This window comes from Perca fluviatilis, chromosome 23 (genome assembly GCF_010015445.1).
Source record: "Perca fluviatilis chromosome 23, GENO_Pfluv_1.0, whole genome shotgun sequence".
NCBI lineage: Eukaryota > Metazoa > Chordata > Actinopteri > Perciformes > Percidae > Perca > Perca fluviatilis.
Genome location: NC_053134.1, coordinates 22,154,319 through 22,179,441, shown reverse-complemented (window position 1 = coordinate 22,179,441; position 25,123 = coordinate 22,154,319). Strand labels below are relative to the sequence as shown.

Sequence of the window (25,123 nt, the reverse complement as noted above, 5' to 3'; positions counted from 1 at the left end):
CAGTAATCACGGTTTTGCCGAGTGGTGGTTATACCTTCCAGAGGAGTTCACGCCCCCTTGAACTGTTTTGGCTGACTTTGTGGTACACTTCTGACAGAGAGAGGGAGGGAGGGAGAGAGAGAGGGAGAGTGAAGGAAGGGGAGGGAGGCGTGTTGCTTGTGGGAGGAGAAGGAGGAGGGAGTGAATGGGAGGAAAGAGAAGCTTTCTCAATTTCTGTGAGTCCTGCTCGCTGTAAGCTACAGAATGAGCGCAGTTGCTTTCCTCTCGGTCTGAGAGGCAACTGCTGTTTCTTTTTCTTTTCTTTCTTTTTTTTGGGGGGGGGGGGGTTTGCTTCCTCTCCTGTGTCAGACATCAGCAGGAGTCACTGCAGACTTGTTTCCCTTCTCCTCGCGGTACTTTTTTGTTGTTATTTTTGTTCCTGGGAAGTACCATGCCGGTGGTTGGCGTAGCCTCCAAGCTCAGGCAGCCGTCCGCGGTGAGCTGCAAGCCGGTGCACACCGCTCTCCCCATCCCCAGCGCGGTCAGGGCAGCCGCCTCGCAGGGCTACGTGGCCCGGCAGCAGGAGCTCAGGGCAGGTGATGGCGCCCGGGGGCTCTCCTGCCAGCTGTCAATCAAGTCGGAGAACCAGCAGCAGGAGAGGACACCTGAAGGGAAGTCCAGAGCCGAGACGGAGGAGAGCAAGATCTGCAAGGTTAGTGGAGGGAGGACAGACTCTCGCTGTGTTTCTGTTTAGGGCATCTGTGCGTGCCGGCAGCACAGTGACACTCCACAGGTGTCAGGCATGAAAGAGCCAACAGTGTCCGGCCTCGCTCTCTTTTTCTCTCAGTGTCTGTCACGCTCTCTTTCCCCGTCGTGCTTCAAGCAGGTGTCTGTCTCGCTCTAAAACAGAGATCGCGATGAGTCATGCATGTGCTACGGTGGGATGATGTCGCTAGTTTTTGGTCATCAGCTAAGAGGGGAAACCAGATGAGTAATGCGACGCTGTCAGTGTATTACCTCATCTTGCTGCTCATTCAGTCTGCACATAATTTACTAACCTGTGTGTGTGTTAGTGGTGGGGCAGGAGAGTTTTGTGTGTTTTTGAAGGATTTAGTCAAGACTATTAAGATCCCTACCTGGGTAGTGAACTGTGTCTGCTCTTCTATGAGGAGGAAAACTAATACAGGGGTATAATGGGTGCTACCTGAGAAGCCCCAAAGATCAGGGGAACATGGTCTGAATACAGTCTTTTTTTCCCCCTGCTTTTCTCCCAATTCTGTCTCCCATTTGAGATAGATTGCTCCCAGAGCATATTGTTAACGTTCCCAACAGCGACAGAATGTCGCAGATACCATACTAAAACACAGGCTGTGCCAAGTCCTTTCCGTTTTGCAGAAATGGTTGGACGAGTTTTTCAGACTGCAGCAGAGAAGGTGGGGTCGGCCCATCCTGAGGAGGAAGGAGTTTTCAAAACTCCCCGCCAAATAGTTTGAGCAGCGCCTCAGCCCGTCCCACATCCACCGCTGTCAAAGCACGAGCTGAAACTTTCCTGTTTGGCCGGTCGATCTCCCCTCCTCCCCTCCGTCCCTCAGTCTGCCGTTACAAGACTTCCCGACAGAGACCAAAAAAAAAAAAAATGAAAAGACTCCCTGACCCTGATTCTTTTTTTTTTTTCTGGCTTTCAGACTTTTGATACCGAACAAAGCTGCTGATTTTCCTCGTGACCTAGAGGAAACGTAGGCAGGAGACATCAAAGCGTGGGTCAGCGCTCCCCTGCCTCTAAATCCTCCCAGCGTGTCCGTGACTGAGTCTGCAGGGGGACTACAAGGGGGAGGGGGGGGGAGGGTTCATCATTAACCTGCTGCTGAACTGGCAACTTCAGCTTGACTTTCAGCTTGTTAACACAACCGGGTTCTTGCAAGTGTCCTGCTTGGCCCAATAAAAGGGGTCTTAGAAGGTTTTTTTTTTTTTAAGCTCATGAAGCTGAAGGCTGATTTGACTTGTGTCAGCATCCATCTCCCATCATATTCCCCCGCACCTTCCTCCTCAACTTGTTTGTTCAACTTGTTCCTCACTTCATTTTATCTATCATTATTATCTTCTTGCTTTTCTGTTGCAGAAATGCTGCAAGAGCTCTGACTAAGGCTGCAGCTAATGATTATTTTCATTGTCGATTATTTTCTCAATTAATCGCTTAGTTGTTTGATGTATAAAATGTCGGAAAATTGTGAAAAATGTCGATCAGCGTTTCCCAAAGCCCAAGAGGGCGTCCTCAAATGTCTTGTTTTGTCCACAACTCAAAGATATTCAGTTTACTGTCACAGAGGAGAGAAGAAACTAGAACAATATTCACATTTAACAAGCTGGAATCAGAGAATTTTTACTTTTCTTTCTTAATATTTACTCAAACCGATTAATTATCAAAATAGTTGGCGATTAATTTCATAGTTGACAACTAATCGATTAATCGTTTTAGCTCTAGCGCTGACCCTCTTTATTGATGGTGGTTTGTGAGAGCCTTGTCCTGGTCTTCCTGTGGGTAGAGCATCAGCTAAACCGCCTGAAACGTACAGTAATCAGTGCACCATACTATAGCCTGTCGCCTTGGGAAGGCTCGTAGGCAGACGGAACTCGCCTGCCTGCCCCGGCCTGTCAGTGTGGGTGAGGAATGGGTGGTATGGAGGGGATAATTAGTCCGTCTAATTGTGTTGTGTAGTCCCTTAAGAGCTTTACTCTCCGGGCTTTCTGAGGAACAAAAGGGAGAGAAGGTAAACGCTGTCATTACTCCTTCACTTTAACCAACACTCCTTGTTTAATTTGGAGCACTGTTATCAAGCGGGATCAAGCGTAGGACTGTGTGTGTATGCATGACTGCATGCTTGTTTGTGCACATGCAACCCCCACCCACCCACCCACCCCCGTATATACAATAGTCAGCATGTGTTGGCTTGTTTGCCCAAGGTTAAACATATCCTAACCTGGGTGGTGTTTGCCAAAGATGGAAAGATTTCAGTCAGTTGTTGGTGGTGGGGAGAGTGCACCTGTATGGTCAACAACGAGGTTCATCAAATGAGTCTTTGACACATGACACATTTATTTATTTATTACCTCTGTGTTATTATTATCGGGGCTGTCGTGCAGAACAACATGCAGTCAGCAGCATAGCAGCGAAATATTTTACCTAAATAATATAAGCAGCCAAAAGTGCAAGAAACAGCGACACAGCCCCCCCCCCCACACACACACACACACTCACCCCCCACCCCGACATTATTCCTGTGCCAGCAGAATGCTCATGACACAAGAGCAAGCAAAAATAAATAAGAGGGTTAAGCGCTAAGCAGAGAGGAAAAAGGGATTTGTTTTTTCTTTGGTGTGGTGTTTGCAGAAGAGAGCAGGCCTGATGTTGTTTTGAGCAAAGCCAAAGAGGAAGTCCAAGAGAACCGTGTCCGAGTGAAAGACGAGCTCCGCTGACACACATTCGATCTGCAGTCCAGTCTGACAGTAAAAGGGGCTCCACTGAGTCTGGATTGAGAGGTTTCACATTGAACAGATGTAGCCTTGGTGGTGTGTAACTGCTGCACTCAGGCTCCATCTGCAACTGATGCGGGCTGCCTATGGGGGTGTCTAACAGTGTGTAGATGGCACAACCAAGCTGCCCAGACAAGGTTCATTTTGGACAGCATTCAGAATGAATTGCAGCTAATCTCAGCTGTATTGATATAGCCTGCATGTGTCGTGTGATAGATAATCCCTCAGCTCGACTCCAGAATAGACTGCGCCTAGTTTCATAGGAGTGTCCCCACGTCGTGTTTGCATTCATGTGTGTTTCTGTCTGTGCACAGGTGTCTGTGATGACAGCAAATACGCTGACAAATCAAAATCCTAGTTGCCGCAGATACTGCAGGCCGCTATGCAGCACGAAGCACACCTGTCGGGTTTTTGAACATCGTGTGATTTGGCCACCAAAAATAAAGCAAGGCCACCTACAGATTGCTTTGGCGTTTGACATTTACTTAAAAATGTTATTTAATTAATTATTTAATTAAGGGCTTTTCCCTTTTATTTTTGAAAGTGGATAGACATGAAAGGGGGAGAGAGATGGGGGATGACACGCAGCAAAGGGCAGCGGGTCGGATTCAGCCTACATGGGGCGAACGCTCTTACTGGGTGAGCCAGAGGCCGCCCCAACATTTACTTAATCTTACTGGTTAATGTAAAATCTATCCATTTGTATGAGGGATTTACCTCCTTATTGGGCATCTGTGGCTCAGGTGGAAGAGCGGTCGTCTACCAATCCGAAGGTCGTGGTTTGATCCCTGGCCCCTATCTACATGTCAAAGTGTCCTTGCTGCGCCATCGCTGTGTGAACGTGCATACATGTTTATCTGACGAGCAGGTATGGCAGCCTCGGCCACCAGTGTGAATGGTACCTACCTATTGTAGACGGTAATCCTGGTGTTTTTACCATATTACTCTGTAAATGATATATATTATAAATATACCTAAAAGTACAGCCTATGGCTAGTCTACCAAAAAGTAACATATATATATACACACAAAGTTTTGATCCATAATGAGAGACACCTGAAATAGTTCTTCCTAATTACAGTGAGAGCGTAGCTGAAAATGTGTTATCTTATTTGCGGTAGTCTTCTGGGAAAGACATCCTGATGGCATCCCATCATTTAGAATGCGACGCAGCTAATCACTTTAGCTTTGTTTAAGTTTTGTCTGGCTAACGTAGATGACAAACATTACCAGGTGGAAGCGTAAGCCTGGAGTTTCTTTGGTGGCGTTGTGCAACACCTGCGCTCTTCCGAGGCCTCCTATCTTTATCCGTCTATGATTCCGGGCTGTCAAGGCCTCCCATTCCCTCTGCAAGATGGAGATGAGAACAAGGCCAGACATTTGCTCTTCCTGTTGTACTCTCCGCTGACGCTTCACATCAGTCACTGCCTCTGGCACTGCGGGATGACGAGCTGGAATGAAGAGCTTATCTGAGTCGACTGGGCTCTAATAAAGTGTCAGCGCCACCACCGCTGATAGGGAATTATCTTGTGCATCAAGAGTTTTGGCAGCTGTCCAAATCTCACAGCCCAGGGCACTTATTGAGTCAGTAATGTGGAGTTGTTTTTGAAGTGGAACTGAAAATTTCATCACACCTTTTTATTAAATCTACAGTACGGCAGAAGAACAAATTGATGTTGATTGGATTCATCGTTATCCATCCTTGAAGAATTGTGTGCTTATTGTGCTTCCCAGCAAATGATTTGAGTTAAAAGTATTTAATAACCTGTCTCACATTCAAACTAATGACGTCCCAGTGACGCCCTCGCTCCTCTAATCTACGCCTTTCTGAGTCTTGACCCTGAGAATACAGCCAATTACCAAACCGAGCCCTCCAGTATGATGAAGTCTTGGTCAGGTCAGTTTCCAAACGCCAATTAGTTTAGCATTTAGAGTCACCGCATAGTCCCTGTTTTTATCACGCACTTACTTGCTCTGTCCATAAGAGCAGAATGTTTGGGAAACTCAAGTTGTGCCTTCCTTTTACAGGCCTCGTAACCTTTTTTTTCTTCTTTCAAACATAGAGCGTCGTGTTAAAAATACAATGGTTGTACAACTGCATAGCCATAGTAGAAGTAATTGGGGGCGGGATAAATGCACAAATGTGGTATTTACAATACCAGAAGTACCTACTGTAAACTTATTCTAAAGTTATCTTTCTCTGCTGTCAGTCTACCCTGAGATGCCCTCTCTTGTGTGCAACCGAATAGAGTCATACTGTATACAGTCTTTATCTCAGAAATGCAGCTCATTTTATACACCAGCCGTGACTATTTTTGCTGGCCTCTGAAGTCAGTGAAATGTTATCCCAGAATGTTGCTACTCAAGAATAAGTACGCAAGTGTTTGCCGGAAGTGCCAGACACACTAGCTCACTTAGAGAACAGAAAACATCCTGTTGATTCTCTTTGTGTGTGTGTGTGTGTGTGTGTGTGTGTGTGTGTGTGTGTGTGTGTGTGTGTGTGTGTGTGTGTGTGTGTGTGTGTGTGTGTGTGTGTGTGTGTGTGTGTGTGGAGAATAATCAGGGTCTGTTGTTGCATGTTTTTCTTGTTTGGTGCATCTCCTGCTTCTGACCTGATAATGCTCTAGGCAACAACATGGGTGGGTTCAAAGTAGGACAGTGAGTTGGAGTGCCTCAGGGAATGATGTCGGGGTCCAGTGAGTTTGAGTGAGTGAGTAGAATGTAAACAAACCTCTGCTTCCCTCCTTCTCTTTCTCTGGGTGGGCCTGTCACTGTCTGTTTCATTTTGTCCTCTTTCTCTCTCTTTTTCTGTTGTTCTGCCCGTGTCTGCGTGCAAGGATTTCATGCACACAATAACTGAATTATTGCTGACACTCCATAAAGCCATCAAGCCTTTTACAGGCTTCTTTTTTAGAGTGATATTTCCCCCAGTAAATCTGGTTATGTGAAATGTAATTTCGACAAAATTAGCATGAAATGACCAACGTAGACAAACGTAGACTTGAACGACTTCATCATACCATCCATATAGAGTTACATGTAACCTCTAAAGTTTAGTGTGCAAATGTATTTTGTGCAGAAACCTAAGCACACTGCTCATATATTCATACAGTATGCATAAGGAACATGTGCAAGTAGTACTGCCAGTCACTTATGATCAACAGTTATGTTTTTTTTTTAGCTCCATTACAGTGACATTTGCATCTGTTCTGACCTCAACGGTTGGAGGGATGTGAAGGGAGAATATGAATAGGAAACTTGTGGAATATTAGATAATCTGTCCACAAGTCATCTGTACCATAGTTAACCACAATTTTAGCAGTGATGCATTAATGGTTTTGGTCAAAGCGTGCTCTCTCCGTCCTCCTGGCTCTCACTCAGCTCTCGCTCTTCCCCCCTCGAGTGGCTCTAACACCACTGAAACAACAGAGAGAAGCGAGAGGGGGCCTAGTTGTTCCAGCAGAGGGAGAGAGGATAGGATGGGGGGTTCTGAACGTGTCCTAGTCATGGGTGGTCTGACTCACCGTGTGCCGGACTCCATATCTGGAAGAGAAGTTATCGTTGTGAGGGAGGTGTGAATGCTAACGAGCAGGAAGAGCGGCGCTGCTACTATATTTGCACTTCTTCCAGCCAACGAGGTGTGTGATGCGACTGCAGTGGTTGTTAGGCTCTCATTGATTCTAAATTGTATTCCTGAAAAAGGGAACCACAACTTCCTTGAACTTAACAGTACAGAATGACATGAGAGTTGGAATGAAAATGCCTTTCGCTGAAGCTGCTGACACGCATTACAAAAGGATGCCGGGCAATTTTGTTAGTGCCGTTTTTGTCATCATCTCCATGTTCGTGCTGCTGCCATGCGGTAGTTTGTCCTTGTCATATTTGCAATATTAAGGTCAACAGTCTGTGGTCTGTTCAACCAATCAGAAATAATGTGTTAACAGGGGAGTCCAGCCCAGCTCACTTGGCTTCATTCACGTTGGAAACATGGCAGTGATTTTTGGTCTAACACATGATTTTTGAACCGTATGCTTATCAAATTAAAGAAATGTAAAAACTAAATAAAAATCAGATTAGGTTAACATAAGTTGCAGCCAAAAAAAACACTGCCACTAGTGTGATTCACTCACATGTTTTAGCATTAGTCCGTCCACTTCTGCACCATTCCCCCCACACTGCTGAGATTCCTTAATGACCCCTGGGTTCGGAATTGGGAAAATATTTGAAACAATATTATGCTTTCCAATGCTCTCTCTCTACCCTCCTTCTCCCGGTGCATTTTGTCTTGCACACAGTATTTCATTGCCTTTCGTGCCACAGGGAGTCTGCTTTCGGCCGCGGTGTTTAAATCTTGGAGTGAGAACACACAGAGCGGCTCCCCTGGAAGTACAGTCATAGTGTTCGCTCCAAAACAAAACAAGTTCAAGTACATGAGTACAGCAGTGAAACATTCTCAGAGAAGAATTCCATGATGGCATTCTTGTTTACCAGGGGTATGAATTAGCAAATATTGCCACAACTTTAATGGGAGTTTGTTGACCCATTCTGACCTAGAATTGAATAATAAGCTACAGAAAGAGAGCTGTTGGAAATCCAGTGCCTTGCTCAAGGAGCCACGCTGGACGTTAGCCTTCACAGTGGCTTGCAGCTGGGTTTTTAGGCCCCATATATCAACAAATAAGTGAGATTAAAGGGAACAAACACTCCCACTGCCCTGTTATTGTCTCATCATATTCTGAGCTTTCTCTCTGATGTTTCTAACTCTGCTTTTGTGAAGCATCATCGCGCTGATTGGATGCAGGAAAGTGTGCATGCGTGTGGTAGAAAGTTACCCTGCTCTCATGCAGATGCTGGTATGGCACTAGCGCACACACGCACGCGCGCGCACCACACACACACACACACACACACACATACACACACACACACACACACACACACACACACTTCAGGCCTTCCTCTAGTTCACAAACATGGAGAAGCAATAGGAGCATGCATTACATAACATATTATTACGTCTCCTGTTGTTTATGCTGAAAAACATGAGCAGGATGTACAACCTGCAACTTTTCAATTATACGACTGTCTCTCTAAACACTCTTGGCAACCTGCCAAGCCAACACACAGGGTCCCGTGGGTGATTTTTTTTTTTGCCCTGGGGCATGTTCACATCATCATATTGCCTAATAAGTGCCTTTTTGTGTGGAGTTACACTGCAATGTGTTTTTAGTGGCTTACCTGACACCATGCTATAAGGTCACTACACACACACACACACACACACACACACACACACACACACACACACACACACACACACACACACACACACACACACATATAGGATGTTTTGAGTGTGAAGCGGGGGCAGATCATCTTTACCTCCACCTCACATTTCCCCCTATTTGTCTCTCTTCAGCCGTCTGTCAGCAGTCTCTCTGTCTGCAGTGTTTTCTTAGCATCCTCTTCTCTCCGTCCATTATTCTCCCTCAATCCCTTCTTTTCACATCTTCCCAGCACTTCTATTTTTTTTCCACTCCGTCTCCTGTCACTGTCTTTCTGTTCTTTCCCATTCCCAGCATTCCTCCCTGAGTCCTTCCATGGCCTCCTTTTTCTGTCTCTCCTCACTGGAGCCTTTCTCTTATTCCACTCCCTCCAACTCACTTACTGGTATTTTCCTTTGACCTTTACCCCCCCACACACACACTTTCTCTTTGTCATATGCTTTTATTTCCACCCTCCACACCCCCATCATCTTTTCCTCCACCTTTCTCTCTCTCTCTCTCTCTCTCTCTCCTTTCTCTGTCTATCTTTTCCTCTGTGATATTCATAATGAGAAAAGCAGCAGGAGAGAGTTAGCACACACCTGGCCCAGTTCTGTCTCTCCAGCTGTCACAGATAACCTTTCCTCTGCTGAACGAATAAGCCACTCTTCTCTTCTCTTCTCTTCTTTTCTCTGCTCTTCTCCTTTACTTTCTCCTCTAGCTCTTCAATCACCTTTTTTTATTATCTCTATCTCTGCATTGTGTCTAACAGCGACCCAGACAGCTGCAAGGAAACATCTGGGAAAGCCAACCGGTGTCAGAAGCAAGTGTCTGAGCAAGCATGGACAGGGAGTCCATGGCAATCCGCCATGGAACAAGCGCGCCTGCTCTTAAAGGGAATGTGAGATGACGCTCTGATTGGTTATTTTCACGTTACGCCCAAACCACACCTAGCTACTTCAGACCAACCCATTTTAGATTTGCGTCTGGCGCAAGAGTTATTTATCCCGCCGGTATAATAGCAACAGCGGCCGAGATCCGCCCACAAAGCTACTTGCGTTTCACGTTTGATACTTGCGTTTCAGATCGTTAAAATAGGGCCCTGAGTGTTCATGTAGGACCCCATCACTCACAGGAAGAACTCATTAAGAAAAGACGCTTAACAACCATTATTTCTGATGATAAACACCAAGATGATATTGCCAGGTTCCCCTATCTGGGGAAAAATGGATAGTTGTGTTTTTATGGGGATGGCATCCACTTGGACATATTCATATGTTTGCTAGTTCGAAACCCAGGCAACAAAATGTGACCAAAACCTGAGGGATGACTCCAGTGCAAACTTCATCTCCAGTGGCTCCAGTAAAGCTCCTCAGTGAAAAAAAAACCCCCTGTGGTTTCAGTTGGTAGTTCCCAGGTGTGAATGTTTGTAACAGTTTGAATGTGAAACAGAGTGCAGCTGAAAAACAGCATCACTCATCTAATCATGGGCTACATTTAAGGGTTGACTGTTGGATGTTTTTGATAAATAAATAGAAAACACAAACCAACCCTGAGACGCAGATGGCTGGATGAAAAGCTCGTTCTGGTGGGATACTGGGTGGTGGTTCATTGCTGTACCCTCCCTTGGCACAAGCTTTTACGGGGCGCTTAACAGAGCAAGCACACATGTTTTTTTTGGAGTGGTTAGCCCCCACATTTAGACTCATCATTACCCACAACCAGCATCTATGTTCTCATTATTTTTCCACTTTTTTTTTTTTTTTTTTTCAATCCAGACGGTCGGTTTCTCTTATTTTCTGCAATTTGTCTCTGCAAGGCTTATTAAAGGACCAATAAAATGCCAAATGGAAATCATTACTCTTTCTCATATATTTCTGTACGTTCACTCTGAGCAGCAGCACCCTGTGAGGGATTTTCTTGTGTGCATTTGGTGGAAGTTTTGGTTAAATTGCCTTGAATGCACCATATATGCGGGCTTGTTTGGTTGGTGGCCCTTGTAGTTGTACGCTGTCTTACAGTGACCATCGTGTCATCCGCTACAGGTGGTATATTTAGTCAGAAGCAAAAAAGAAGACACACATTTTTAAAGGCAAGGTTTTGAAACCTGAGAGATTTAAGTCCTGAAATGCAAGGCAGATATCATTTGGCCTTTCTAGTGTTACCCTGGCAGTGTCTGGTGTGATGCTGGACACACTGAGATACAACTCTCGGAGGTTTACAGCTTCGGAAAGATCATGCAGGTCGAGGCAGACTCTAATGTAGTCATGAGGTCATAGGCTGACTCAGTGGTGCGTGCCCCCTCCAGCCTCTGGTCTGTCTGTAGAGCACTGTGGCAGCATTTGATGTGTCCACGGCCTTTTGGTAACAGCAAATCGAGTGTGAAACTGCATGTTGTGAAGCTGCAACTGGAGCCTTGTGGGTGCGCGTCTATGTCTGTGCGTCTGTGTCAATAAAAATGAAATAAAAGGAAATGAGGTCTTTTACAGTAATATAAATTGTGAAGCCGTTTGTCAGTGCTTGGGGGTTGAGTTTCTAATGTTGCCGTCTCACAGCAAGAAGAACTTGGACTTAATTCCTGGCCCGATTGTTTTCTTTGTGGTTTGCGTGTTCACACCGTGTTCAAGTGTGCGACCTCCCACAGTTTATAGAGATGTAAGTTAAGTGCATTGGATAGTCTCAGTCACCCATAGGTATGATTTTACGTCACACTAAATGGCAATCTACTGTATGCTGGGTTACACACAGAGCCACCGCAACCTGGAATAGGAACAGGCAGATCGAGAAAATGAATGAGTGCACCCTATTATAATATCATTTGAGCGTACAGTATGGGAGGTTTTGAAAAGCCAGGTTTTAATGATCTGCATCTATCCCAAAGTGGCCTCCTATTCTTCATTGTCAGGGCTGTTCTATTGCCCTTCTCTCCGTCTTGATATTACTTTTCCTCTGGGCTGCAGGTGGGCCTCTTTTCCACCAAAGTGCAAAGCACCTCTCCATTAAAAAAGGTAATTTCTGCCTCAACATCACAACCTTATTGCCTCTGCCATTCCACTGTATTAAGTTTACCCATGAAGTGTGTTAACTCTGCCATTAATGAGTGTTTAACATGAACTACAGGCCATTGACAGTGTCTCCAGAGATGGGGAGCTGAAGTCTGATTCCACCCTCCCCGTTCTCTTTTCCCTCTCTCCTCCCCCTCCCTCCATTGGCCTCCCCACATGGCCAACAAAGCTCTGCTGTTTGGGCCGGAGCAAGTTTTCTCACAGGATAAGTCTCCTGACACACATTGGAGTTTGGTTTTATTTACTGGCTGCCGTTGTTGTTGCTCCCACGTGAAAGCTCTTGCTTTTAACAACCCAACAAGGTTTTTTGTTGATGCATCCTCTGAGGCTTTTTCAGAGCCCTGCTCATTTCCTCCTCCAACCCAGCGGCCTTGATTGTTGTCACTTAAACAAGCAACGGGTTTGTTGGATTGCATCTGCAACGAGGACAGTGGTATTGCCAAAGCTTACAACCGATGGGAGCCTGTGATTCTGTGATGTCTTTTCCCCCTGCCAAACGAGGAACAGTTTCTTCTCTATTGGTGTTGATGAATAGCACTCACTCTTAAGACCCATGTTTTTGGGCATAATCTTCTTAATGATGTAATGACCCTCCTCACATGGGGAAGGTGAGGTGAATTGAATACACAGAGAATCTTTGTCTCCGTCAACACTGGAAGGTCATTGCCTCAGTGATGGGTTCATAGGTTGAGGGTTCAGGTCATACATTAGCCCATAAGGCAGATTTGTGGTGGTCCAGAAAGTTTGGGCAAATGAGCAAACATTTTCCCTCATAATCCCTTAATGATGAGGAAGGGCTGTCGGCCATCTTGGACTGAAGAGACTCATTGCTGGAGTCGTAATGAGAGGACAAGAGGTTCCTTGTTGCAGCAACCAGGGTTCACGTGCTTAGGGGCCACATGCCAATAGCTCGTCCGACCAATGTCAGCTGCCCCCACGGAAATAAAAGACAAGAGGCTTTTGTATTGCTCTCTGCGACTTTCCAATACAGATGTTTCCCTTGTAGACATTGGCCAACTCTATCAACAGGTCAGCTTCTTTTCCTAATTTAGTTAGTATTGATATTATGCTTTTATTAGAGAGTCAACAGTATGGAGATAAAAGGAAATGAGGGGGAGTTGTGGAATTAAATGCAATAAAGTTCCTGTCTTGGATTTGAACCGGACACATTGCAGCCAATAGTCGGTACCATAAACCTCCAGCTCACCAGGGTGTCCCAAGCTTTAGTTGAAGTGAGGCTCTTATTCATTGGAAAACATGCAGTTCAATTTGTTCAGAGCCACAGTTGATCAGCAGCTCTAAACGATAATTTGAAGACAATGATAATTTAACAGGGAAGTGCTTGGAAAAGAAATGCACAGGAGAGAACAACCGAGGAGAGGGGTAGAAAGATTATTTGAGTGCAAGTAGAGTGAGTCAAGAGGATATGATTCAAGTGGAGAGGCTGATGCAAGGTACTTCACCAAAATGTGAGTTGCCTGTGACCCATTGACCTTACTGGACAGGGAAGGTCATTCCACCTTTGGCGAACCAGGAAATACAAGGGTGGAAAAACAAGGAAGGCAAAAGGAATGGCCACTCAGAGAAAAGAGAGTGAGTGGCAGCACTGTTTCTTTTATTATTCAGTATTTATTCAAAGAAGATGTGGATGGTAGGAGTTAACTTGCCTCTGGATTGGAAGCAGATGCAGACACCTCATTCAGGTTTAAAACCTTAATCGCTGCATCTGGCTCCCTCTTCTTGGCCGTGTGGAGAGAACAGCTGAAGGTAAGATACCTAGGGGGTGGGGGTTGGGAAGAAAGTGTGAACCTGAAAGGAGAGGGGAAATTATGGTAGTTGTGTCAAGGATACTGCCTTGCGCCATGATTTAAGGAGCTAAATATTACTCTAAGATACAGTTGGAGTCAAACCATTTAAATTAAATTGCAAAAGGGTGTGAGAGCAGAACAAGGAGGAGAGGAAGTGGATTCAGGGTGGAGGTCTAAAAGCATATGCCTGGCTTATCATTTGGTATTTGGAGGTGGGTGCATTGTGGGCTAGGTGCTTCATGTCGAGGATACCCAATAGAGATACATTTGGGAACATTCTTTTGTCTGTTTGGTCCTTGGCTGGCTTGGAGCATAGTCCTTTTTGATCAACAGTTGATCACACCACCGCCCATCAACCCATCCATCGAGCAATGCAGAGTGAATCACACAGAAGCGTCTGAATGAGTGTAAGAAGGTTTATGGAAGTACAGAGAGCCCTCGCTGTCGTCAGATCGGCGCTGGCTGATATTAATTTCCGTGAGCTTGACAGCAGCCATTAGTCTTGGGGAGGAGGCTTATTTTACAGCGTTTAGAGGGTAAGTATCCTCTGGTGCAGGCAGCAGTGTATACAGTATGTGTTATACAATAACCCAGACCACAGAGAGGAGAGAGGTCTCAGACAGCGTTGTGGGAAAGATAAAATGTCTTTCTCAGCCAGTCCGCCTTGCATACTGGCAGATACTGTAAGATAGTGATCTGCTCCCAATCATTCATCTTTAGAGTAGAAGAGCTGTTCAATGGCTTTAAATGGGAACATTTTTCATTTGCTGTTAGCAAAGCATGCTATCATGTTGGATGTACACAGAGTTGATGCCTTCTGCAGAGGGCAGCATAATTCTCAAGCAAAACGGTGTGAATATTGGACAAAGCTTGATACTTTGCGATAGTGCCATGCATCTGTTGGGGCTATTTGTGAAACACCAGGAGGAAAACCTTAATGTTGTGTACCAGCAGACCTGAGGCAGTCTGACTACACTTACTAAGGCAGTGGGGTCCATCCTTTGTGCTGACTGTGCTGTTCACCGGGATGTTTGAGTTTTCCTCGTGATGGCTGTACTGCTCCCCAGATGTGTTGAATGAGCAAGAGGAGGAAGGGCTGGTCTCAGGGGCCTTCTGGCTGTCTGCTGGTCAATCCCATACAGCGTTTTCCCGGCACACACAAGAAAAAGTGAGAGCGAAATAGTGCCTTTGGGTTGAAAGGTAACGTCCTCTCCCACATCCAACAAACCTCCACTCTATGACTGATATCTTGGTCAGTCCAGCAGTCATTTCCTCTCTACCTGTCAGAATGAAGAGAGCTGAAATACATTGAGTACAGTGGGCGTTCAGCAGGATTGACTCGGTTATTGGTACTGACAAACTGCAAGACAGGCTAGGCATTAAGATCCAGGGCTACAGTTAACAGGAAGTCAGTTGCCCCGACCTGACCCCAACAGAGTTGGTGAGGAGGAATGGAAAACCAAAGGTTTGTGCTGGCAAAGCTGCATCCCATTCCCTCCTTTCCCCATTGGATTGACCTTGTGGTGTCCCAGTACTTTACCTTGATCTGTTAATTGACTGTTCAGCTTTACCTATCTACCTACCTACCTAACTACTGTATATTGTATCCTATTATTTCACGTATATTCTGTATGTGTACTGTGTCTGATATTTTGCTGCTAGACACTGGAATTTCCCTTTTTTTTTAAATCAATAAAAATCTACTTCTATATTAGGGCTGTGTATTGCCAAGAATCTGGCGATACGATACGTATCACGATACATGGGTCACGATTCAATATATTGCAATATATTTCGATACTGTGCATAAGGCGATATGTTGGGATTTTAGAAAAACTAATATTTAAAAAAAGACATGATGTTCATAAAAGTCAAAGAACATTACTTTAGGTACACAATTCAGTACACAGAAAATCAAATTGCCAGTTTGGGATTGTGGTTCACAGGTTCTTAGTGAGCTAATGTTGATATGCTAAAGTAGGCCAAAGTTCAGCCATAGCTACATTGTTAGCTTCTAGCAAAAAGTCACAAAAAAAAAATCAATACAGTATTGCAAAATAAAATATCACGATATTCAAGTGTATCAATTTTTTTTACACCCCTAATCTATCTATCTATCTATCTATCTATCTATCTATCTATCTATCTATCTATCTATCTATCTATCTATCTATCTATCATCAACACCTTGTTAATAGCTCAAGTATAAAGATGAACAGGATGGTAATGTAATATTATACCAGATGCAAAAGGATCGGTGCAAGAAGCATCCTATTCAGTAGTGGTGTCACTTCACTACTTCTCATTGTAGATATCTTTTGGGACGGCCACTCCAAACCAAAGGGCACTGCATTAGGGTTAAGGGTGAGTACTGGACAGGGCACAAAATTCTGGGCCCTGTAGAAAGGCATTTTCTATGGACCCCTCCCTGCATCCACAGCTATTCATTCTGGCATCTTTTTGGGCCCTCCTCACATGAGGGTCCTGGGTACTTTTTCCCCCCAGTCCGACGCCCCTGGTACTGGGACAAAGCTAAAATGATTGGGACTATACTCCTGCTGCATAGATGGTTCATGTTTTTTTGTTGCACATCTTGAGGATCTTATTCCACAATTGTCCGGTTACTCTTTTCAGTTAGTAAGTTTTTATAGATTTCAGATGAGGCTTCAATATGCATGAAGTTAACACATGCAGTTTTAATATTTGCATGTGTTTCAAACAGGCAGGAAAGTTAAACTTTGTGGTTGTTTAGGTTTTTTTGCAATTTTAAATGTCTTAGAAGGAACTTGGACTGCAGCTGTTACCTTTTATATACTCCATGCTACCAATTAGCATGTATACATGCATTTGTGTGAAATTACTGTGAAGCGTGTGTATTACCCCTTTTTTGTGTACATTTATATGTGTGCATGTGCATACACTGTGAGTAGATTGTGAGTGTGTGAAAAAGAGTGAGGAATGTGCGTTTGCCTTTATGTGTGGGTGTGTGTGAGCCTTGTTTTCCCAGGTCTCCACTCCAGAGTAGCACTTGGCGCTGAAAGCTGGGGCTGTAACTCTTTAATAGCAGAGTTGTTTACTCTTAATACCAACTCATTTCACCCCCATTTTGGGAGAGTTCCTTTGCCTTTGGCGTAGCAGCATGTAGACATGTTTACAGCTTAGTATGCTCAATACCATCTTGCTAAAGGATTTTATGGTCCGATGGTTCTAGTGTGTGTGTTTTTATAATAACTGCAGGTTATGCAATGAAACTTTGGAGCAGCCAAATGCTTGATCATAGCGCTGAGCTTCTTCTGTAAACTCAACAGGTTGCTGAAAGTGTGTATGTAATACGTGTATGTGTGCGTATGCTGTTATGGTTACATTTCTTTTCACTTTAGCCTATGGGTGCTAGCTCCAGATGTTGCAATCCCACAGAGCAATTTTTTTGGAGGAAGATTGTAAATTACTACCCTGGAAATCCAGAGTTCTCGCGAGACCACTATTTTAATTTGCTTAGCGAGTCACTCTGGCATTGAGTAATGATGCTCATTAACTATGCCTTTTTAGCCGTGCTGCACCAATCACATCGGAGTATCTGATATAGGCGGGCCAGAGGCGAGCTAAACAGATGACGATGATGAGTTTAATCTACCAGTTAGCTCCGCTGGTAGCTAAGCGTATGGGGCTCTGGATACGTCACCCCGTGTATTGTTGTGATTGGTCGTAGTGTTATCCAATTGTGTGCAGTGAGATTTTCAAATGCATGCTTGATGCCGCCCCTCGAGTTTGTCCATTTTCATTACTCAATGCCAGTCCCTTAATCTTTCGGATTTAGGTCTGGATTTCCAGGCTAGTAAATTACTTTAAGAAAGTCATTAAGAAAGAACAGTTTAGATGAACAGCGCTTTAGCCAGTAGCTATGTAGCAGCAGGCTAATGTCCAGTAAGCCAGTCGTTATTGCAAAATAAGCTTCAACTGGCAACTTGTCAAACTCCCCAATGATTATGATATAATGACCAGCTTGCTTTATATTAGCCCACATACATACAGTAACTGCTGCAAACAACACCACAGAGCCTTAGTTCGTACCAAAATTACACTTCAAAGGGCTAGGTGCTAACACTCTAGAGGATTTGGAGATTATTCCATTTAATATCTGACATTTGCACAGATGTTCAAAATGTCAAAGCAGCACTATGGGAGAATACTGTAGTGTTAGCATGGGTAGCCCACGTGAGAACAATCCCCAAATCCTGGCAGTGACTTACACAGGCAATGTGCTAGCTTTATCTAGAGAGCAACACATGACAGTTTGCCCAGAAGGTATTACTGTATGCATGTATTAATATCACAGCTGCAAACAGCTAGAAGGCTTCACCAACACTACCAAATTATTCTGCTCAAGCCTGAAGGGAGAGAGTGCCGTTACAATGTGATGATTAAAGGTGATCCGTGCTTGCCAGGAAGTTGACATTTTTCAATATTTGGCTGCAGCAACAGGACTCGAATCGCACGCTCTCTTAAACTTTTCATCTTGTGAAAGGGTAACGGTTCCAAATGGAGCACAACTCAAGGCAGTGACGGGAGGAAAAACTGATCATTTGGATAGGGTGTGTGTGTGTGCGTGCGTGCGTGCGTGCGTGCGTGCGCGTGCGTGCGTGCGTGCGTGCGTGCGCGGTGTGTGTGTTGCAGCATGGTATTTACAACTGCAGTATTCCTGTCCACAGCCCTGCTCCTGTCCTTTTTTTTTCTTAATATTAAAATCTTTTCTTAGTTTGAATGGAAGTGACATTTTGTTATCCTTGCAGTGGCTCAGTGTGGTTTGACAAATGCATCGCATTAGCATTAAAAGCAGGTTAGGTAAAATAGTGTTTCACCGTCTGCAGAGGTTGCTCCAACTGATTAAACCTGTTCAACCTAGTTCAACAGAATAAATCAATCTTAATATATCATAACCATACAAGTAATATTTGACATTATTACGGTGTTAGCATTAGTTGGACCTGTCTCCACCACGAAGAGACAAGGTGGTAAGAGGAAAGAGGGACACTTAAGCCTAAATGAGTGATTTTGTCAGCAGACAGTCGGTGTATCAAGAGGTGGGGGGAACATTGGGAGGGAATTATGGGTACATTTTCCACCTCTGTCCTCAAATCTGCCAAGCCCAAACACCGAGCTGAGACAGCCGCCAGCTTACTTAGTGGCTGCACTCTTTCTATCCTCAGCATAAGACACCTCAGCTAATGTTTTGGCCTGGAGCATTAGCCACACTGGGTAAAAAGTATGTTTGCCTTGGAAGTGGCAGCAGAGCCGGTGAGCACTGCCATCCATGTCAAGTGGTGCATCGTATAATAGCGTCCCGGGCGAACTTGGACGCCTAACGTGAGGAATTACATTTGCGGTTGTTTCAACACGAGCCTGAAGTGGTCGGCCCAGAGGCAGCATCGCATCCAGAGGTCAGGAGGGGTGTAATTAAGGGAAATCTGTTTAAATATTTTAACATATTTATTGATGCTCTGTGACATGTGGAATTATGCCCCTCTTGCGTCAGGACTGCACAGGCTTCCCAGTAAGTTCTCTTTAGCGGCGAGGCTCCATCTGTCCTCACTGGAAAAATTGCATGAAGTCTCCATCAGCAAAGCTGACCGGTCGCACGTTTTTCTGTATCCATACTCTTCGCAGGCTTTGACAAGTCACCCTGAGGCAGTTAGGAGTTGGCGTTTCTTCCTTTTTTTTTTTACTCTCTTGCATCCGGTATTCACCCTCCTTCTTAAGCTTTTAACTTAGAGATTTGACTGTGAAAGAGCATATTTCTTTCTCTCTCGCTCTCTCTCTGTTTGTCCTCCACTCCACCTTCAGTTTCCACCACACAACCATCATCACACACACGCGCACGCACTTTCCACAGCTAGTCTCTTCATTCAGTCGCTGAAGCTTTGAGAAAAAGGCAGTCCAGAGGTCACAGAAGCACTGTGGTTTCAATCTGGGATGGAGAATTTGAATTAAAAAAAAAAGGCTTTTAAGTCTGCATATGTGCCCTCGAGCAAGGCATTGGACCTTTAAGTCCCCTCTGCTGGAGCTGCTCAGCCGTCAACAGATGAAGACTTCATACCTGAAACCGTGGAGCGTTGTGAGCATGAAGTAAGGCACTGCTGCAAATGCATGCATGCTAAGTCAACCTTCCCTGGGTAAATAAAAACTCCTCCAACCTTCATCACGATTCACTGCAAACACATCTTGACCCAAGAGGCGCTTTTTAAGGTGCAACATATTTTTGTTGTAAATCACAACATTCAAAAGCCGTCTCTTTCAGCAATGCTTTTTTGAATTGATCTCTCATGCCAGAGACACAAACGTGCAAAACTTCGGGCTTTTCCAAACGTCTGGAACTTTGAATGCTCAGAGGATCATAAATAACTCAAGGGTGGTCGCCTGCTCTGTGCACTAACAAGCCAGACTCAGCTGATAGGGACTGTTTACACGGGTGGACTGTCTGTCCATAACACTGCCCGTGTTATGGACGCTGCTCCCTCATCATGAGTGTGCTTCAGTTGGTAGAGAAGCCTCTGTTTTCTGTCTTGTCGCCTTCCATTTTGAGACAGAAGCTGGAAATGATCAGCTAGTAGGCTAGCTCGTAATGGCAACCACTGTATGTTCTATTGGACCAGTTAAGAAAAAACAAGCAGGGAAACAGACGCCTGTAGGAAATGCTTTAACTTACGCCACTGCTAATTTATCATGCCAACAATATTTGGGAACATTGGTTAGCTTGGCTGAACTGCTCAGCATGGAATACAGTTACTTTTAGCAATATAAACAAGTCATAAATAATGCTCTTTAGCCTTTACAGGTGTTGACGTGAGATGTAAGGAAAGTTGGGGCGGAGAAAGTTTCCTACTTGGAATAATCACTTTGAGGGCTGCTCCATTGTATTATTCATTTGAAGAAGTCAGAATTTCCAACATTCTGACCTAATGCTTGAAAGGACTCACTCATTCACACAGACAAGACACTGTGAGTTTAGGGAGGCAGATACATGGAAAATAAGCAGCCTTAAAGCCATGCTTAATTCAGAGAACTAAACATGGAAATGAAGCTGTAAGCCTGGACCAGAAAGTGCTGAAAGAGTGGGTGAGAGAGCATGAGAGACAATCCGAGGCAGAGAGAGACCGATGCACGGGTGGCCTGCTAAGGATTGGCTTCACATCCTCACTACAGTACATATTGTAATAACACAAGCTCAACATGTAGATTTTGTTGGAGTCCCTGTTTTTCTACATTCAAACATATGCTGCTCTTTAGCTCTGTTGACAAGAAGAATCGTTTGAGGGGGTGCTTTCTTATTAAGTGTCATTAGGAATGATCTGGAAACAAGTTAACTAAGGATCATCAGAAATGAGTTAGAAAACACCAGTAGGGCTTCTAAAAGAAACAGAAAAAAAACAGACAACTATAGGAAGTATAGGAAGAGGAGGTTATGTGAAGTTCAGAGAAAACGCGGTGAATGCTACATGCTGCAATTTCTAGTTCCTTGAATTCCAAGATGTTGTCAACGCCCAGAGTCCTGGGTGGCTTACAAATGGACCGTAGTGTCAATTGTATAGCTTCCGGCTACCAGTGGCAGCATTTGTATTGACTTTATTGGTCGGTTGGTCCATACTGAAATATCTCAACAACTATTGGATGGATTTCCATATAATTCAATGCAGACATTCATGGTCCCCAGAGGATGAATCCTAATGACTCTCGAGATCCCCCAACTTTTCCTTGATCACCACCAGCAGGTCCAAGTTCCCACTCACCCCTGAAATATCTCAACATCTACTAAATGGATCGGCACTTTAAGCACAGACATTATGGTTACCAGTCGATGAACCCTAATAACTTTGATCCCCTGACTTTTTCCTCTGGCGCAACCTTAAAGTTCACAGCTGTGGTTGTGAGTGAAATATCTCAACGGATGGATTTCCATGAATACTCATCGGTACACTCATTCATCTGGATATCTTTTAATAATGTTGGTGATCCAGAACTAATGACATTCCCATCAGCCTTAGCTGTAGTTTGTATTTTTTGCTAATTAGCACATGCTACATCACACGTGTCAAACTCAAGGCCCGCGGGCCAAATCCGGCCCCTTGCAGGTTTTGATCCGGCCCCACATATCAATTAAGGTTCATAATACATTTTGGCCCGCCTAGTTTTTGTCACTTTTTCAATGTTTTGCTGCTTTTTCTGAAGGTTTTTGTCACTTTTGCCGACGCATTTGGTGCTTTTTTCCAATGTTTTTGCCACATTTGAAGTTGTTTTTTGGCAAGTTTTCAGAAGTTTTTTTTCTCTGCTTTTTTTCAACCTTTTTTGTTGCTTTTTTTCTTCGATGGCTAAGTTACTTTTTTGGGGCTTTATGTCGACCAAGCTGTAAGTAAAAAGACTATATGGGACATGCAATAATACAGTAAAAAATGTTTGACTTTTTCTATTAAATAAAGCATGTCAATAAACTCTACATGTCTGGCCCTTGATGTGATTCTTCGTTTCCAGTGTGGCCCTTAGTGAAGTTGAGTTTGAGACCCTTGTGCTACATGCTAAGATGCAAAACACGATGATGCAAAAGTGAAAAAATGATGTACCTGCAAAAGACCAGCATGTTGTTATTGTGATCATATTAGCATCCCAAAATTAGCATTAAGCTGAAACGCCGCTGTGCCTAGGTACCATCTCACATATAGATGCTAGCTTTAGACTCTTAGCCTCGTTTTTCATGCCTCATAAATTCCTGAGAAGATTGCATGCCATCCAGTAAGTTTGCATTTTCAACACTTCCAATCACTAATTTGTATCAACCCCCTGAACTGGATTGGGGAATTTTTAAGGAAAATTAGGCAAGGATGATATTTGTTGACACCAGTTCCATCCTTATGATGCAAGTGTTCAGGTTAACTAAGACAATCCAGCACCTCACAGGACTCTGTCATCAGAGCCAGAGGCTCGTTTCACACAGTGCTGATTTGGAAACAGTTTCATAGCAGCATAATAAACAGCAACAGTGAAGTCTACATTTTGAGCCAATACCATAAAGCATGTGGCACGTTTTCGGATCGTTCTGTCACTGTGCAGACCGTGCAAGTATGCGAAGGGAGTTTTTTCGAAGGCCTGTTGTAAAGTAGGACGGAGACGAGGGCATTGATTTGTGTCATTTTAATTGGAATATTTGAGGAAGACATCTGTGAGGAAACCTCAGTGATGTGGGGTGATTGTGCAAAGCAAAGTGACCTCTGTTTGATAGTTATTTCTAGTTGTTCCTCTGAGAAGCTGGAGCTGTTTCAGACTGTATCCAGGCATTTCATTAAGCAGTGAGGAAATGCAGACCGCAGGCAGCTCTCCCTTACATTTATTGATGGATTATGTTTTTAGGGAGGGTGCAGCTAATTTAGATGCGGTTGTAATTGTTCCAGTGGTCAGTTTTTTTTTTTTTACGGTGGGAATGTAAGAGGACTTTGATTGCAAGTTAGCAGATACGTGACTCTCTGGCTCTCTGAGCCAGTCTGATCCACTTCACAGTTCACTTCAGTTCTCAATGAGGAATTCATTTAATTAAAAAGCACCGTAAAAACATAGACAAAATCACAAACATGAGCTGATAAGACCAGATGGAGAATAAAGAGCTGGTTATACTTTAATAAAGCATTACTCATCCATGCATAATATTAGTTAGCATGTACACACACACACAAGGCCGTGTGATTTGATATGCAAATTAAGCAATTAAAATTCAAGAGGGAAATACTTTTACTGTTGGATGCGTGTAGTGGCTTTAACTGCTCTCCAAAGTCAGGGTTTTTCTTAACTCAGAATCTGCCTTTGGGGGGGGGGGGGACTACGCACGACAGTAATCATGATCAGTCTGCGTATAGTAAAGGCAATGAGTCTGTGTTAACCTTATTTGGAAGAAATTGATGCATGTTTCTGTTATTTCTGACAATTTGATAAACAAAAATGGATATTGTGCTTGAGTACATAAAACCCCAATTGTCAAAACTGGTTAAAAAAAAATAAGAATATTTATTTAAATGAATCACCGGAAGAGTCCAGTACAGCCTGAATCTAGAGATGAAACATTTAGAGAGGATTTGAATTGCTATTTTTATTCTTAATGCGTATCATTTTGGTGCTGGTGATTTTCCTTTTCGGGCTGGCTAAAACCTCTTTGGGTCAACTTTTGCCTTTTTTCACATGACCTCATCACTCTAAAGGGTAATTCTACTCAGGGTCTTTTATAATTTTGGCCATCATTCCAATCAATAATAGAACAATTGTACTCCCCAAGTTAACTTCCGAGATCTGAGAACAACGGCACCATTGCTAAAAAGATGTCTGATGGGGCACTAAACACCAGCGTTAAGATGAAGAAGCAAACTCCCAGGTTGACTTAATTCATTTGCTACCGAACACAAAGACGTAGAGTAAAATAGTTAATATAAATAACACCCGTAGAAGTTTACAGACTGATGTCCTGGTTCAAATTGGACCCACTGCTTCCACAGGTTTCCCGTGCAATGAGGGCCTATAACAAACATTTTAGGTGTGGCTAGTTCCAGTTTTACCTTCAAGTACGGTAATGTCGATCACCTGGCTAAACTTTTAGCATGTTTACAACCTGTCCCATCACCTGGACCCTCGTGTTTCTTGCCCTGTTTTCTTGCTGTAGCGTTGCCATGTTCCCAGATCCCAGCAGCCACTTTGGTGCGTACAATGTTCTCAGAACTGATAGAAGCCAAAACTACAAAAACAAAAGTGGTAAAAACAACGGTATTATCCTTAAGGGAAAGGAAATACTCTTGAACCGTGAACAGCTATCTGGCAAATGGCGATGAGAGAAAGGGGCAGGAAAGTGGAGACGAAGATAATTCTCTCTTACTGGAAAATAAGTAACAGGTAATAGGTTGATTAGGATGCACGTCATGTAACTGCTTCTTAAGGCTTCTACATCTTTCCTTTGGTTTTCTTCTCCCTTCATTTTGAGCTAAGCTTTTGACACTAGTTTAGTTTTATGCACGTTTGATTATTTATCCCGTTAAGCTTTTGGTGGACAAAAGGTGAGACACGGTTGCTAAGACCCGAGCTCTTCTCTGGTCAGTGTCTCAGTGGCAATAAAATATCAGTGAGGATGAAAGCTGTATAATTAAGCGAGTTTTTCCCCTGTCTCAACATCCGTGCTGTTTGGCGATATTTGCACATGCTTATGGGATTCAACGGCTCAGCATTTCATCATGATAATAGCAGCCTATTTTGTTACTGTGTGGCTGGAGAAGTCTCCTGTTTAATGTAGAGTTTTGTCGTGTTTTTCTTTCCGTGGAATTGCAGAAAGAAATCTCTCTCCACTGGTTGCTCTAATGTAAAAGTCCTTTCTGCATCTTTTTCCTTTGTTTTTTTCTCTTTCTATTACTGTGTAATCAATTCTACTTCATATGGTTTTTCTGTGATTACAGAATCA

General features: G+C 43.9%; 1 protein-coding gene across 2 annotated transcripts in view; it reads left to right on the top strand.

Annotated features, from left to right (window-relative positions):
• Nucleotides 1-334: 334 nt before the first annotated feature.
• Nucleotides 335-25,123, top strand: part of nav3 (neuron navigator 3) — a 230,372-nt gene continuing 205,583 nt past the window's right edge. For both annotated transcript variants that reach the window (XM_039791195.1, XM_039791196.1), the window contains exon 1: nt 335-691. In XM_039791195.1, the coding sequence (XP_039647129.1) occupies nt 431-691 (261 nt within the window). In that variant the 5' untranslated portion in view covers nt 335-430. The remainder of the gene's footprint in view (nt 692-25,123) is intronic.